The sequence below is a fragment of the Diplotaxodon limnothrissa genome, linkage group LG19, assembly GCF_057381915.1.
Source record: "Diplotaxodon limnothrissa isolate DT_005_m linkage group LG19, D_limnothrissa_male_GT1.1, whole genome shotgun sequence".
NCBI classification, from domain to species: Eukaryota; Metazoa; Chordata; class Actinopteri; order Cichliformes; family Cichlidae; genus Diplotaxodon; species Diplotaxodon limnothrissa.
Window position 1 is genome coordinate 3,056,704 of NC_140614.1, and position 16,139 is coordinate 3,072,842.

The 16,139-nt window shown below is 41.7% G+C and overlaps 2 protein-coding genes and 1 pseudogene across 2 annotated transcripts; 1 reads left to right on the forward strand and 2 right to left on the reverse strand.

The window, feature by feature from the left end:
* Nucleotides 1-238: 238 nt before the first annotated feature.
* On the reverse strand, nt 239-1,625 carry LOC146611563 (zinc finger BED domain-containing protein 4-like; annotated as a pseudogene).
* A 7,424-nt stretch (nt 1,626-9,049) lies between these two features.
* On the forward strand, nt 9,050-11,170 carry LOC146611564 (uncharacterized). Its single transcript, XM_085343251.1, has 5 exons — nt 9,050-9,805; nt 9,938-10,050; nt 10,258-10,415; nt 10,506-10,638; nt 10,712-11,170. Exons 1-5 carry the CDS (start codon nt 9,667-9,669, stop codon nt 11,168-11,170), a joined length of 1,002 nt encoding a protein of 333 aa, XP_085199377.1. The 5' UTR covers nt 9,050-9,666.
* Nucleotides 11,171-11,689: 519 nt separating this feature from the next.
* Nucleotides 11,690-13,703, reverse strand: LOC146611565 (uncharacterized). Its single transcript, XM_085343249.1, has 2 exons — nt 13,565-13,703; nt 11,690-12,929 (listed from the first exon to the last, which is right to left on the reverse strand). Exons 1-2 carry the CDS (start codon nt 13,684-13,686, stop codon nt 11,690-11,692), a joined length of 1,362 nt encoding a protein of 453 aa, XP_085199375.1. The 5' UTR covers nt 13,687-13,703.
* Between the last annotated feature and the right edge of the window lie 2,436 nt (nt 13,704-16,139).

The following is a 16,139-nucleotide window of genomic DNA, read 5'->3' on the forward strand; positions in this document are numbered from 1 at the left end:
TACAGAATAAATAATTATTAAAAAAATGTAAACAGTGACAGCGCAACTCAAGTATTTTTTTCAGTTTGTTATAAACTCTGCCGCTTTGGACAACACAAGGGGCATTAATAAACATCTTTGCTATTTAGTGCACAATATTTGAATAAACTAACAACCACCAACATAGAACTGTGACAGTCAGTGCAACTGAGGTAGGTATTAACATCAAGTCTAAGACGACTCACTTAATGGAGCATATTTAGAAAAAGTGAGTGGCAGGTTTTTTTTTAAAGAAAAGTAGCTGTTATGGCCCTGTCCATAATCTGTTTTGGTGGCTGTTATTGTCTGTGTCTTTAAGTCTTGGCAGGCCCCGGATTGGATGAGCTGACGGCTGCCGATTGGTCCGCTGATCATGTGGTCGCATTCAAAATCCATCACCAGCAGTTGTCCCGGGGCAGCCACTGACAGCAGCAGCAGACCTGACCCTGGCCTCCAAAACCTGAGACATTTGTGCGACTTTCTGAGTTCTGTATATAGTGTGTACATTAGTTTTCATTGTAAATAGCACTGGAACAGAAGGGGTGAGCTGCCTTATTGTTTTCCTTGCACTGTTTTCTCCTGTTTATTTCAATTAGGGAGTTAGGTGTAGCGCTTGTCTTTTGTTTGATGTTTGATTTCACATAGGGTTTTAGATAGCACCTCCTCCTGACTTAGCTTGTTTTGTTTGTTATTTTGGCCTTTGTTCACCCCGGAGCTTCATTTTTGCAGTGTAGAAAAATAAACCACCATTCACTAAGAAATTGGTTTTCCCTCTGTGTATGGTTTTGGGGACCAATGCGGGGCAATCTTTTCAAACTTATGTTGCGTTCCTGTACCCCTAGACTGGGGCGTAACAGTAGCTTTTCTGCATTATCAGCAGTCAGCCTGGTTCTGTTTTCATCTATAATGTGTGACACTGAGCTAATAAGCCTGTCACTTTCCACACTGCTCCATGGGGCTGAGAGGTATTTACGGGCCATTTTAGCCAAAATGGGGAACCTGATTTTGTTGACACCCCAGTACTTCAGGGGACTGTCTTCACGAGGGCTTGGGGCCTCTCTGAGGTATGTGTCGAGCTCAATGGCAGCACCTGCTACCAGCGGCTGTGGTGCCTGGGGCTGCTCCTTAGTGATTTCTTCAAATACAGTGTCCAGACTGCTGCTAGTGCTGGCCTGGGCCTTGAGGAACACTTTAGCAGGAGGTTCTGCAGCTCCTGCTTCAGGTGCAGCTTGGCCTCCGGAGGAGTGTTGTTGGGGAAGAAGCAATCTTTATACCTGAACAAAATTAATGAATGTATTAATATGTGGAAAAATAGGACTGATTTTAGTTTCCCCTAAACCACTGTCACAAATGCCAGCCATTTGGCTTTCTGGTAGTAAATGTATTTCATATTATACATTGCATACTTTTGTATTTGTGTATTTTAGTTACAAAAATATAATATTTCAGATGGAAATTAATCTTACATTTAGTACTGTAGTTTATCATTGAATACCTATAGCACACAGACTTTACCTTGGGTCAAGTATGGTGGAGATGAAGTACAGTGGGTTGGTCTCGACGTCACTGAAGCGCTTCTTGACAGCTGCCAGTAAGGTTGCTTTCATTGTCTTGACGCCGTGGTCCTCGTCTGTTTCTCTGTTTAGAAGTCTTACTAGCACAGTCACAGCTGGGACGACATCAGAGGCTAGTGCGTCGTAGCTGCTCACTTTTTTAGTTAGTTCCTCAAAGGGGGCGAGGATGGCAACAGTCTTTTTCATAAGAGCCCATTGGTGAGCGGTGAGATAGGGAGTTCATGTTCAGACACATGCTCTATGAGGGACTGGAGCATGTAATACGTGCTGTTCCAGCGCGTCTGTACATCCTGCTGCAGTCTCTTTATTGGCTGGTTGAGCTGTCCCTGAATGTCCTCGAGGCGGGAGTAGGCTAAGGCGGAATGTTTAAAATGCCCAACTATTTTCCGCCCCACTGCTATAGCATCAGCTATGCTCCTCTGTGCTAATAAGCCCTCGTGAACTTGTGCGCGACTGTCATGAACCAAGCAGCCAGGAACACACAGGCACAAATGTAAACTTCAAAAAATGGGTTTTATTATACCCCCAAAAAGGACAAGTCTTTAAGAACCAAGTGGGCCCATAAAAGAGGTTAACTTAACAGACCGCTACTCAAAAATCACTTAACAAAAACATAACTCAACAAACTGACCTGCCCAAATGAGAAACAGCTCCAGTTATATAGCAAATGAATAAACCATTATATACACCAAAGGTGAAAACTAAAGAGATAACAGATAACCATCATTCAAGAAGAACCCCATTCCCCCTGCATGATCACAATAGATGGTCCATTCCACTTTATTGGCTTCTGCATTTAAACCAGCTCCACCCTCAGCCTCCTCTTTCAGCCAAACCAGGAAGGACTGGAGCGGAGGTCAGGTAACTCAGAAAGAGCAGAAATATAATCAATATAACATACCTGTATAAAATAACAAACAATGCAAAGGAAAGTCTATGCCACCATTTGGGCTATAGCTTAGTGCTGTCATGCATTACAGGTAAACTCAAAATATCAAATTAATTAACTTATGATCACAGAAACTTTAGAGCATAACGTAAACATAAGACAAAAGACCAAATGAATATTACCTAAGTATCTCAGTTGTGTGGTTGCATGCATCCATCACAGCGACACACGGCAGACTTGGGAGCCCTGCGTTATTCATGGATTTTATCATGTTTTTGGCATTGTCACCAAGCACAACATGTACTGATGTTTTAGGTATACCCCATGTCTGGAGCATTTCCGCAAACACATGCACTATAGCCTGGCTGGTGTGCGAGCCGCGGAATTGTTTTGCATGTAATATGGCTCGTTGTGGCGTGAAACTCTCGTCTATCCACTGGGAGGTTAGGCTAATTAGTGACACGGGGCTAACACTGCTTGTCCAAATATCTGTGGTGAAACTAAACGCAGAGGAGGCTTCCAGTAGGCTGTGGATATGTTTTTTCACGAGCCACTAAACTCGTGTAGTTTAGGCAGCTCCGTGTTAGTCATGTAGCGGCGGCTTGGACATCATATCTGGGCTCCAGAACATGGAGGAGATGCAGGAATCCGACATTTTCTACCTCCGAGAGTGGCTGGTCACTCAATGCAATGTACTCGATAATTGTCTGTGTTATTTTCACAGCACGTGGATTGTCTCTGGACATTTTCTCTCGTCTTGCAAGAGTTTGCTGCAGCATGGGTTGTGTTGGTTTAGAAGCGTGGGTAAACTCTTTGTACTCATTGCCGTGTTGGGATTTTAGGTGCTTGATTAAATCACTTGTGTTAAATGCGCTACCTTTTGAGCCTCCTCTGGACAATTTTGCTGAGCACAATTTGCAGTCGGCCTTTGTTTTGTCGTCTTCACTCACTTTGAAATAGTTCCACACGGCTGACATGTCTCGCCTCGCCTTCTCCCTGCTGTGAGCTGCAGCCGGGGCCTGGGGGCGGGGACTCTGCGCCTGTGATTAACCCCTTACACGCCGCTCAAACATAGACATTTCTCAGAGCGTGGAATCGGTCCCCGGTATCGGGGGACTTTTAAGGAGTACAAGTACTTTAGAAAATGTGGTATCGAGGCAGATACCAGATACCGGTATCGGTGCATCCCTAATAATTACTCTTACTCTTTTCAGTCACTATCCACAACAGCCAATTGGTTTACTTGGCTTATTACACCCACAATTTAGTTGCTCTAACGCAGTGGGACAGATCATACACCGCCTCTTTGTCTACAACAGCAAATTGACACTGAGAATTCAAACAACTTGGGAAACAGACGATTTAGATAAGCTCCAATATGCACACTTTGATTTAACAGGTGGTGCTTACCTTTATTTGAAAATGACCCGGGCCTCTGTTCACTTTGCTGGTTGAGCCCCCAGACTGCCCAATCTGTCTTCCTTAGCCTATCGCAATCCCGGATAAGCCCCCAGTTGTTAAATATCAACACTTCACAGAGTTCTTTTGATTCCTCAGAGGCATCCGATGGAAGACAAAACACTGCTCATGTCACGGTTCTGGGTCATTTCGACCCAGCATTTTGAGTTCTTATCTTTTGGTTTGATTTTGTATTATGGGCTATTCTTAATCTCTGGTTGTGTCTTGTTGATTATTATTATTCTTCGTCTGTTTCAGTTAAGGGTCTTGTTCTTGTACGCTCGTGTTTAGTATAGCTTTAGTCCTGTGTTAAGTCTGCGTCTTTGTGAATTGTTTCCTGTTTTACTTTGAAAGTCGGTGTCCTTTGTCAATGTATTGAGTTTTGCTTCCTCCTGGTCTTGTCATTTCTGATTACTCCCAGCTCCTCCTGTGCCTAGTTCCCCTCGTTATCCCTCTGTGTATTTAAGCCCCGTGTTTCTCTTTGTCAGTGTGGCGTCGTCTGTGTTTCGTCCCTCAGGTCATGTCAAGTGTTTTTTCAAGATTCGTTGCAGGTCACGTTCTTAGTGTTTATGTCAAGTCAAGGTTTTCTCATGGTTTTTTTCATGCATCTGCACCGAATCTTGTTCATAGTCCTCATAACCATAGTATCCCTAGTTCTCATAGTTAGTCATACTGTTCTCCAGTTCAGGTTCTAGTTAAGTTTAATCTCTGTCCCGGCTGTTTTTGTCATGTCATTGTTTCAGCCACAATAAAAGCTCGCTTTTCGTTTGAGATTCAGTTTCATCTCCTCATCTGTGTCTGCACCTGGGTCCACCTCACTCTCTCCACTCGGTCTGCCCCGCAGACTGTGACAGCTCAGTAGACCACTTAACACTTTATTTCGCTTTCACAGTACTTCTAGAAGGGAGATGCGTCCTGCATGACATATTGCTGTGGTTCTCAAAATGGTGATGCGGGCTTAACAGTTTTATTACGGAAGCTCTCTCATTCTAGTCTAAACAACAGTGTCTCAGTAACTTTCCACTAGAAGATGGTCCCCTGTTATCTACTTTTTCCCAGGCAAGCGTGAGCAAGAGTCTACAGCATTCCACTCCCCAAGGACACATAGTCTAATGCCTTTATTTTTCAGGGCTGTGTCCACTTAATACTATACTATATAACTTTATAACACTTATTAATAAAAGCATAGCATTATTGAGGCACTTCAAATAATTTTATCTCAACAGGACAGACTTTCAGTCTTGAAAGGGGTCCGTTCGGCCACACGAAAAACACTTTTAACATCACTGTCCATGGAAACTACTTAAAAGTTCATAATCAGTTTCAGCCACACAAGACCTAGCCAAAGCATGGAAACATTCTCGAAAAGTCCATAACTTGGTCCCAAGTCAAACACTGAGAAATCTGTTATAGCAGGCTCAGTGACTAGACTAGCAGGTAACTGCTGGGCACCAGCTGTGCTCACCCGAGGTGTTATGAAGCTCTTTAAACTACAAGTCACATTTCAAAATAAATTCATACAGGGCTTTATTCTATATACCTGAATTACTTTGTCTACCTCACACCCATAGTGTCACGGTTTGGCATGGCAGACTGTGGGGGTGTAGGGAAGGAGGACCCAGGCGCAGTGCTCGGTGTGCGAACAGTGCGTTTATTTACAGTGTATGGTGCAAAACAACAATAAGTCCCCGTGTTTCCCAAGACTCCCGTGTCGTGTCCTCCTTGTGCTCTCTGCTCCGTGTCTGCACTCCCGGTGCTCGCTGCCCTTGGGGCCTCCTATGCTCCTCCTGCGGGAAACAATAGCGGCAGCTGTCAGGACGCTTAATAGCAGGCATGCACTAAACGACTAAACCTAAACTGGGTGACTAACGTGGAGTCTCATGCAATGATCCCACGTCAGTGGGAGCTCCAAGACTCTCCTAAGTAGCTCCCCCGACAAGCCCTGATCAGCAGCAGGTGTGTGGCTTCGGGTGTGGCCAGTACCAACAGGGCCACACCCACCGGGCCTGAAGGCGCCCGCAAATCTGTGTTCACAGAAACACCGGCATCTGTACACACGTGTACACACACACACACAGAGTTGTGGCAGCAACACCAAAAATACATATACAATACATATAATATAACATAAGTCCATAGTTGCTCAGAGGACCCTGACACACAGCCAATTTAGAATCACCAATTAATCTAGCATATTTGACCTAGCATGTCTTTGGTATGTGGTAGGAAACACCTGGTCTCCTCCTACAATGTATTCCAAAGAAGCACAGGGAGAACATGAAGAGTTAAGATTAAAAAAAATAAATAAGAGAGTGATATCAAATAAAACCTCTCAATGTGTAGTATATGATAATGACTTTTTTTTTCTAGACTAGAGATGTTGTGTCTGAAATCTGCGACAATGTCTCCTGCATTTATGCTTTAGGAGACTTTGTCTCCTAATGCTCTCATGACCAATGGGACCACTTTTTGTTTTTTTTCACACCCTTCTAGTATGTGTTGAATAGTCTCCGGGGCACCGTTGTACAGTCTGCAACATGGTCCTGTTTCCAAGTTCCAATAGGAGACACTATCAAAGATGGTTAAAAACCAGACAAGGAGCATAAGACCAAAGCCTAGCAGATAACAACATCAAAAAGGAGGAGGATGAGAACATACAGAAGTACAATGGGGCCAAATGAACACACAAACACATGTATAGAGATTGACAGACCACGTGACTTGCACGCGTTGCATTGTAGGTACCAGTGGCAGCAAAATCAAAACACTGCATCAAGCGCTAGCATTTCCAGCACCGGTAACCATTCATTCTGCAGTTTTAATCCCTACTTGCATTTTATTTGCCCCCAAAACAGTTATGTACAAAACGAAGGAGAAAGCGGCAGGTCTGACACAGACAGACTTGATGAAAAGGCAAAAAAAAAAAAAAAAAAGGTACGAGGAAAAAAATCAAAGGAGTGAAAGGGTTAGACCCATACAAGCATAAGAGTGGCCGTTAGCGTGCTGCCCAGCTTTCATCACGCTCATATTTATAATTATATGGTCTTAAGTGTGAGTGCATACACTCATGAAGTGTTTAGTAACTTCAGATCCCTGCAACAAGCCCAGTTCCAGTTTACCGACGGATGGTTACAGGACACTGACATGTTCAGAATAGCCAGATATGTAGGTGGTTTTATTCTAAGTGAAGGGAAACCCCTCAAAAAACGGACAGAGCAGTGGAGTAGCCAAGGCAAAAGAACAATATAAAACTCGATTACAAAAATATAATTTATTTCACAATTTATTTATTTTTTAAAACAGTTAAACACCCCTGGCCAGGGAGAACACACAGTAAAAACATAAAAACAACACAAAAAATCCAGTGGCGTCAGCCACAGCATTAAAATCCACTAAAATCGGAGCGAGGCAAAGAAAACCCAGCGATGTCCCCGGCCGTCCTGTCTCTTCGCTCTGGAGTACTGGAAGACAGAGGGGGCAGCGACAGTCACTGTTCTTTCCAGTGAAAGGGATTTCTTGTACTACCGTGTGTCTCAGGACTTACCCTGCAATCCAGTCCCTCCGTCATGTTGTCCGATCACCACAACATAACCTAATAGACCTACACCTTAGTTCACAGATTCACTTTGTCTCGGGTTTATTTCTGGGATTTCACACAACCCAGGATTCAAATCATGAATAGATAATGGACTTGGATTTACATCATTATGAATGAAATGCGCTCTATTTGGAAGCAGCCGCCCCCCTCCCCTTTCGATGGGTTGTGTGTGAGACTTTAAATCATCAAACTGTAAATTATAAATTGTTATTGAGCCCTTTACCCCTTTTGTTTTATTTTGCGAGTTGATTATTAGATGCTGCTCCAGCCAGCCCGAGAATCCCCCGCCGCCCCGCCCTCTCCTCTCTGCGCCGCAAGCAGCAGGCGCACCTCGCAAACGGAGGGCGCCCTTACTCCCAGCAAATGGGCGATAGAAAACCGCTCAGTGCCTGTGCCATTCCCAATATGCGCTGGCATGATGTCGGGGCAGCATATTTTTTCCCCCCGCATCTCAGAACAAAAGAGAGAAAGGATTCAAATTCTATATTTCTCAGTATTTGTATACAGCGGTCCCTCGTTTATTGCGGATGTTATGTTCTAAAAATAACCAGCCATAGGTGAAATCCGCAAAGTAGCCAACTTTATTTTTTACAATTATTATAGATGTTTTAAGACTGTAACGCCCCTCACTACACACTTACACTTTTCTCATACAGGCATGAACATTTTCACACTTTTCTCTGTTGTTTAAACACTCTCAAAGTTCAAACCTTTGTAGAAAAATAAGTCGAGTATTATAGAAAGAAACCAAAGATCAAACCCTGTTTTCAGGTCCAGAACATGGGAATAGAGCAGCTGCGAGATAATTCAACATCAATGAATCAGCGATTGATGTAGCGATTCTGTACTGTGCAGGAGAGAGGGCACGGAGGAGATCGACAGTGGTCTGCAGCCAATCAGGACACAGAACACAATGCACTGTAAAAAAAAAAAAAAGCATGCAAAATTGCACTAAAAAAATCCACGAAACAGCGCAGCCGCGGAAGGCGAATGGCGTTATAGCGAGGGACCACTGTAATTTTGAAGGTAAGTCACAACATACCCTTTGTAAATACTAATGTATAGAAATACTTACCAGCACGATACATTTATTTTTTGTGGCTTTTTTTTCACGGTTTGTTGACATGCTGTGTAGGTGTGTACTTGGCTAGCTGATATCAACATAACTGGAAACATTTGACTATTGTTCACCTGTAGTTTGAATGCTGAACATTTGCCGATGTGTCTTCTCATTTTGTAATGAAGTTCTGCTTGTGTTGACTGATGTAAACAACCAATCGATCTACAAGCTTCAAAAGTCAAAATTGATCATTTTATTTTTTTTATGACAGCAGTGGTGAGTGGTTAGCATTATCTCGTGCACAGGGTCTATGGCCCGTGCGCACTGGCCACTCGTACCTACAATCCTTTGCGGTTTTACCCCGGAAATGACGTCATATTTTCGATCTCTATCCGGTTGTTCAGTCAGACGTCACGGATGACGTTGCAGGTATTTCCGGGTCTAAGTGCTCCTCAAGAAACAACGATGGCGGAGCCAGTGACTTTGTTCACGATTACCTCCTTCTTTAGCGAAGTACCAATTAGGGTTAAAAAGGGTCTTAATTCCTTCAACTCTAGTAAAGTGGTCAGTGTAACCGTTCTCCCAGGCGGAATTATAAAGGGAAGTGTCCAGGCATCCATGAAAAAGAAGATTTACAATGTTGAGGTGAGCTAGGAGTAAGCTAGCTAGCCGACGATTAAACATGAGATATTCTGTATTCTGATGTATTTCATAAAGCACACACACGTACAGCAATGCTATAACAGTGGAAGTAAACGAAGATGAAAATCTACATAACATGGAGGTTTTGGAGAGTTAGTAATGTTAGCCTAGTACCAGTTATATTAGCCTAGTTAACCTGGTACCAGTACACAGAGCAGCGCTGCAAGTGTTTGTTAGAATGTTTAGAATCAGAATCAGAATCAGAAAGGGTTTTATTGCCAAATGTTGAGCAGGTTTACAACATCAGGAAGGAAGGAACATCATTAGGGTAAGCATTAACTTTCTTTCAATGTAGGTGCATGTTGAGGGTCAGTCAGTCAGGTTCAGCTCCTGTGAGTGCCCGATTGGCAATGATAAGTGCCATCATATGGCGGCATTGTTGATTTGGGTGGAGAAGAATGTGTCTCGCACTGACGTGGAATGTGTGTGGAAGAGGGTAAAATCATGCAAAGCAGAAGAAATTACTGCCAAGAGAGTGTCTGTGATGACACCCTCAACAACACAAGGTCAGTTATTTATTTAAAATTTGCCCTTTGAATTAATTATAATAATTATTTTCTTAACTTTTTAAAAAGCATTGTGTTTTATATGCTAAAATTATTATTTATTCAGATTACTAAAAGCTTTTTTTTTTTCAGCTGGAATCGAAAGACCTGTCTCCCAGGAGGACAAGGAATGGGCAGTGGCATCCCTATCGAAATTGCAACGTTTTACTGGGATGGGTTGGATTTTGAGTCCTGAATGCTCTCAGGTACTTTGATATTTACTTTAACATGTGGTATAAATTGTACATGTATGTAAACTCTTGTAAACTACATACAGCAGACTGTTTGCTTCCACTGTCCCCACTTTATTTTTTACATGTATTTTATATACTCTGTACCTGACTTTGTCTATTCTGTGGTCAAAATTTCTTGGTTCCATTAAAACCTTTAAAATCCTTTTGCTTTAAATCTAGGCTAAACCAGCCAAGACATTTGATGAAGTGCTGAGGAACCTGGGATTTCCCCAAGCAGAAGACAAGGCTCGTTATCTCTTGGCATCACTGGCTGTGTCTGACGAAGAGAAGAAACAGATTGAGGAAGCAACAGTTGGGCAAACGAAGAATGCATTGTGGTAAGAAAGTGCTTTGAAATTAATTCTGTTAAGTGTTAAGTAGGAAATTTTAGTTAACTGTGTCTCTTAATTTGTGTTTCTTTATAAAAGGTCAGCATATCGCAAGAAGAGAATCACAGCCAGCAACTTCGGTTTGGTCCTGAGTGCAGTCCAGCGGCGCTCATACCCCCCTTCCTTATTTAAGACTCTGCTTGGACAGTACAACCTGACAGAAGGATCTAAAGTAAGTTGTTAGTAAAAAGGGTCTGTGCATCTAAGAATTCCTTTATGACTAAGTTGTATTTTCATCCCCAAAGGCATGTGATTGGGGGATCCTTCATGAGCCAAAGGCCAAGCAGTTGTACACTGACTGTACTGGTGCAGCTATCAAGGAGAGGGGACTGTTTTTATCTAACAGTGGCCTGCTTGGTGGTTCTCCAGATGGGACTGTCTCTAATGAGTGCATCATTGAGGTGAAATGCCCATGGTCAGCCAGAGCCAAAACTGTATTGGAGGCTGCAGAAAGTAAGGACTTTTTCCTACAGCTGGATGAGGCAAGTGGTTCCCTGGTATTAAAAAAGAATCACAACTACTGGCATCAGATCCAGGGCAACCTCTATCTCACAGGGGCGAAAAGCTGTCACTTTATTGTTTGGACTCCATGTGACTTTTTCATCTTGCATGTGGATAGAGAACAAACTTGGGCTGTTAACATTGAAGCGTTGGAAACGTTCTACCGGGAAGTTTTTTTACCCCATATTTTATCGCAGCTTTGAATTCATATCAGCATGAGTAATTTATCAGTCCAAATGTTTATAGTTAATTTTAAAACTATTTGGAAATTGTACATTTTTTGTCATTGTAACTTTGTAAATATATTCAGATAAATTCTTAAATTATATTAATTTTTGATTTGAAAAAATAAAATGTTTTGGACAAACTGTTCCTGAAAATAAAGAGTAACACATGTATCTGGTATTCTTCATTTTAATTGAAAATGCATAGCAAGAAAACTAGGCAGTAATCAGGAAGCTGGAATGGAATGAAAAATGTAACAAGCCATTGATAAAAACAGAGTAAAACATTATACGAATCACAAATGAGACCATTCTCAATTTGAAACTATGCAACTAAGTTGTTTTTATGTTGTAACATCCTGAGTATACACACAAAACAATCCACTTAGGAGTTATAAATAATAAAAGTAAACTTATTCAACAGTTGTGTTTTCTGGTCCACAAGTAGTTAGAAAATGACACAATGTACTTTTACCTCTGAACTCTCACAGGTATAATTTATTCAATTTCACGGAGAATAGGTGTTTGTAAATTTGTAAGACACACACATGCTTTCAAGATCTTATTAATATTTTTTTTTAACTGATATGGGATGTGATGCAAAATTGAGAAAACTTTCAGTCTTTGAATGGAACGCTCTACATGTATTCTTGCACAGGAAATCTTCCTGTTGTTGTTCACTTCCTCCTGTGTGAATTGTCCGTTGGTGAGGAAGGACGGAATGTTCAGTGAGACCCCTTCTGGTAGGATGTCCCGAATTGTGAAGCCCTTATCTGCAATGACCATGTCACCTGGTTGTAGATGTTGCAGTACTCCACAGTCAGCTGTTATGGCCTTATCTGAGGCACTTCCACCGTACAAGTTGCTTACAAAGGTTATTACACCATTAGGAGCCACACCAATTAGAGCCTTTAGTGTGGTCCGTCCTTTGTACTGGCTGTACAAATGACTTTGTGTGTCAAGTCTCTCTGTGTTACAAACAGAAACTTCCGTGCAGTCAAGCACAATCCTGCAGTTAGGAAATGGTTGGAAGCAATCTGGCAGCGATGTTTGATTCTTGGCTCTCGAGGGAATGTTGTTTTCCAGCATGCCAACATACAAAATGTCATACAGTGCACTAACAATTGTTGTAAAAACATTAGTTACTGTGCCTCTGCTGCAGTTAAACCTTATTGAAAGGTCTTCATGACCAAAATTAAGTTTAAGCTTGATCAGGGTTAGAAATAACTGGTCAATTAGGGGCATCATTTGGACAGTCCAATCAGAATGATATTTAAGATCAAATCTGGAAAGAAGCGCTTCTAAAAACAGGACAGAAGCAGCATCGGGCAATCCAGTATAGTACTGGACCCTTTCAGGATTGTCAGATATTTGACTGAATGAGAAAGTCTGCTTCTGCTTCTCTACTTGTTTTTTAAGTTTTTCATTCTCTATTCTTAGCATGTCATTCTGAATCTCTAGCACCAGAAGACTTTGGGAAGAACTTGTGGAACTTGCAGTATCTGTCTGTGTAGCTGCATTGTTGGAATGATGTGGCTCATCTGATATTTCACTCTGATTTTCACCAATAGCTGGGACCTGCTCTTTTTTCTTCTTTTTTCTAACAGGGTTGTGGTCATCTGGGAACTGAAAAGACTTCCCGTCGTTCCATGCAAATCTTGTTGGCCCCGCAGCTTTTCCTTGAGGGAAGTGCCAACTGCAGACTCTTGAGTTGCAGTTTGGGGTGAAGTTTTCACGTCTGTGGAAGTGTTTAAAAAGACAGAGAGAAATTTCAGATCATACGCTAGCCCTCCATTAGTTATGATTAATACAAAAAAAAAAATAGAGATAAATAATAGAGAGAAGCTTCTTTCATCCAGATGAGAGAAGCTTCAAGAAACTTAAAACTTAAAGAAGTCCAGATGCTTTTCTTACACATCGTTGTACTAATTTGCTTTTAAGCTTACCAGAAAGATAAGTACTGGCAACCTTTGCTAGCTATTTGTTGGTTAGGTCTTTATTTTGGTAATTAACTGGCACATAGGCTGGGGATTGTAATGTATTTTCTTACATAGACATCGCTTTTTGGACGTAATTTTTATTCCTCTGAGCGTCGAAAGCTAACTAAGGTTCATATATATAGCGAAGTGACCCTTAGCTCTCAATCTTTGCTTGGAGAAATAAAAATGACTTCAAAAATGCAACAACGTCTTTGTATTAAAAAAAACACAATAAAATCCATTGTCTATATAAGTACAATTACTCGTAAAAGCCAGTTTGTCTTTTAGTAGCGGGTTTTAATTGTTCATCACTAGCTATATTAGCTAACTAAAGTAAGAGCCCACTAGCTCTTATCTTACAAATTTATTCATTCACTTACGAGTTGTAACATACCTTATCAACTTCAGCCACTTCCTCTTCTCTCTCTTTTCACAAGGAAACCGGTAAAATGACAGATTAGACTGTTGTTTTGAGCCAGATTGGTTAAAACAACCAGGAACACAGCATTGTGTCATATTGAACACAGGAGCGTTTAGACCCGGAAGTAGGATTCGTCGGATTCGTCGCGTCATCACTGAACAACCGGATAGAGATTGAAAATGTGACGTCATTCAGGGGTAAAACCGCAAAGGATTCTGGGAACGAGTGGCAAGCAGTACTAGCACATGAAAACAGTCACACAGCGATAAAAAGAAACACAAAAAATGGCAAGAAGATGTTGTATTATTAACTGCAATAGCCGGTTGCATGACAGCCACGGGAAGCCGACGGGTAAAGAGATCGTTGTTATCGGATTACGTAGTGGAAGAGAAATTGTTCGAGCCATGTTTCCGAAGTAACAGAGCCGACGGATGGCCTGGATTGCAGCCATTCGAAGACCAAACATAACGTCCCAGAACACTCCAGCTCACATGTTAGTCTGCTCCAAGCATTTCCACAAAGGTAAGTCTTCTGTTGTAGTTACTACGTAATTTATCATAACATAATTGTTGATGTAGGTTACAAATAAGTCTTAATTTGAATTGAATTCGTTGCGCTATGCTGCTTTGTTCACTGTGGCTTTGCGGGCTAATGTTTGTTGTGTTTTGTAGGAAAACCGGCCTACAAAATGCTGGAATGCGATCCAGACTGGGCCCCTCTATCAACCTGGGTCATACCGAGTGTAAAGCTGCTACCACGGCGAGATTTGATCGGTTAACAGAGACAGCGATATCAAAACAGCCACGAAAAGTCCCGCATATGTGTGCCCAAGTGTTGTATTGAAGCAATCAAGAGATGAATAACGGTTTTCCAGTATGTTGTTTTGAAATTATTATTTTTTTTGCATTGTTGATTTGTTTTTCACCGAAGCAGCTAATAAAGCATAATGGAATACAATTTTGCCTCTTTCTTGTAAGATTCTATAATAGAATGAAACAATAATGCCAGTTATAAATACAGATAATAAATTGAATGAATTACGAAACACTCATTTTATTTCTATTAGATCTGAAAATGTTGTGTAATACTACAACCTGAAACGATAAATAGATTATCTCCTGCGCAGGCCAACGCAAAGGGAAAAAAATTAACAACAGCTGTGAAATGGAATAGTCCAAATCACCAAAGTAAACTGGACCTGGGCTTGTTGCAGGGGTCTGAAGTTACTAAACATTTTGTGAGTGTATGCACTACAACTTAGGACCATATAATAATAAATATGTGCGCGATGAAAGTTGGGCAGCACGTCCTTACTCAACTCTGTATGCTCGTATGGGTCTCACTCCTTTGATTTTTTTTTTCCTCGGCTCTAGATCAGAGGTCGGCAACCTGCGGCTCTTTAGTCCTTATAGTGCGGCTCCTCGTTGTTTGGTAAAATAAATTAGAAGTATTTAGCTGAAGTGTATTTTGTTTATGTTACAAGTCCCATTGTAAACGTATCACGGCAGACCCGACGATGTTTACATGAACACGCTTTACAGCATCTCTTTATTGACCACTAACGTTGCAACCGACAACACAGCACGTTCGCTTTGTTTGGCCTACTAACATGGCGACTCGACCAAAAAACCTGGTCACGCCCCCTCTCGTGACATCACGCTCCAAAACCCTATATGTCCCTTCCCATTGCTTTTCTTAATTTTGATATTACTATCACTGTTTTCACAAAAAACCCAGAACAAACAAACAAACAGCAAATCCTCAATGATAGATTTTTTTAATGTTACTTTTATTTAACATCCATTGGTATGGCTCAGAAGCAGAGAAGTTATGGTACTTTTCACCCACTGAAAACATTTGTTAAGATGTGAAAGCAACAGTTTGATGCTATATCAGGTAAGAATCGAGAACACAGCATTTGGTGACGTTTGCTGTCAGGGTTTTGTTAAAAGAAACCAGTAGCCAGGCTTCTGCTTGTCTGAATGCTGTCATTGCATCCTGTTTTCACTTACATTTCACACAGACCTATTTCAGAATCAGAATCAGAATACTTTATTCATCCCGAGGGAAATTAGGGGTTACAGCAGGCAGCACGCTAATGGCGCATGCGCACTCACAAAGGAACCTTCTGACCAACTTTACACAAACATCACATTGGGCAGACATGTCAGAAGGTAGGCTGATAGGAAAAAAACAACGAAAATACACTACATGAGGTAAGAGGAGGAGAAAAAAAACTCCACTCAGACTGAGCTCCTAGTGGGAGAACAATTTATTTATAGTCTAAATAGTAGTAACGATTAATCCAACAGCAGAATGAAATATTAATAACCTGTAAACTGGGCAGCGTCAGGTTCAGTGTCACAGGTGTTCAGTGTTGCTTTGGTCTAGTTAAATCCGTTAGTGGTTTCCTGTCTGAGATGGTCGGAGGGGGGCCTCCACACTTCGTGCTCGGTACGGGGACTGCTATTCTGGTTCGTGTTAGTAGACTGGTGCGCCACTCTTTGACTAGCGGTTGCGTAGCTTACGTGAATGTTTTGTCGTAGCA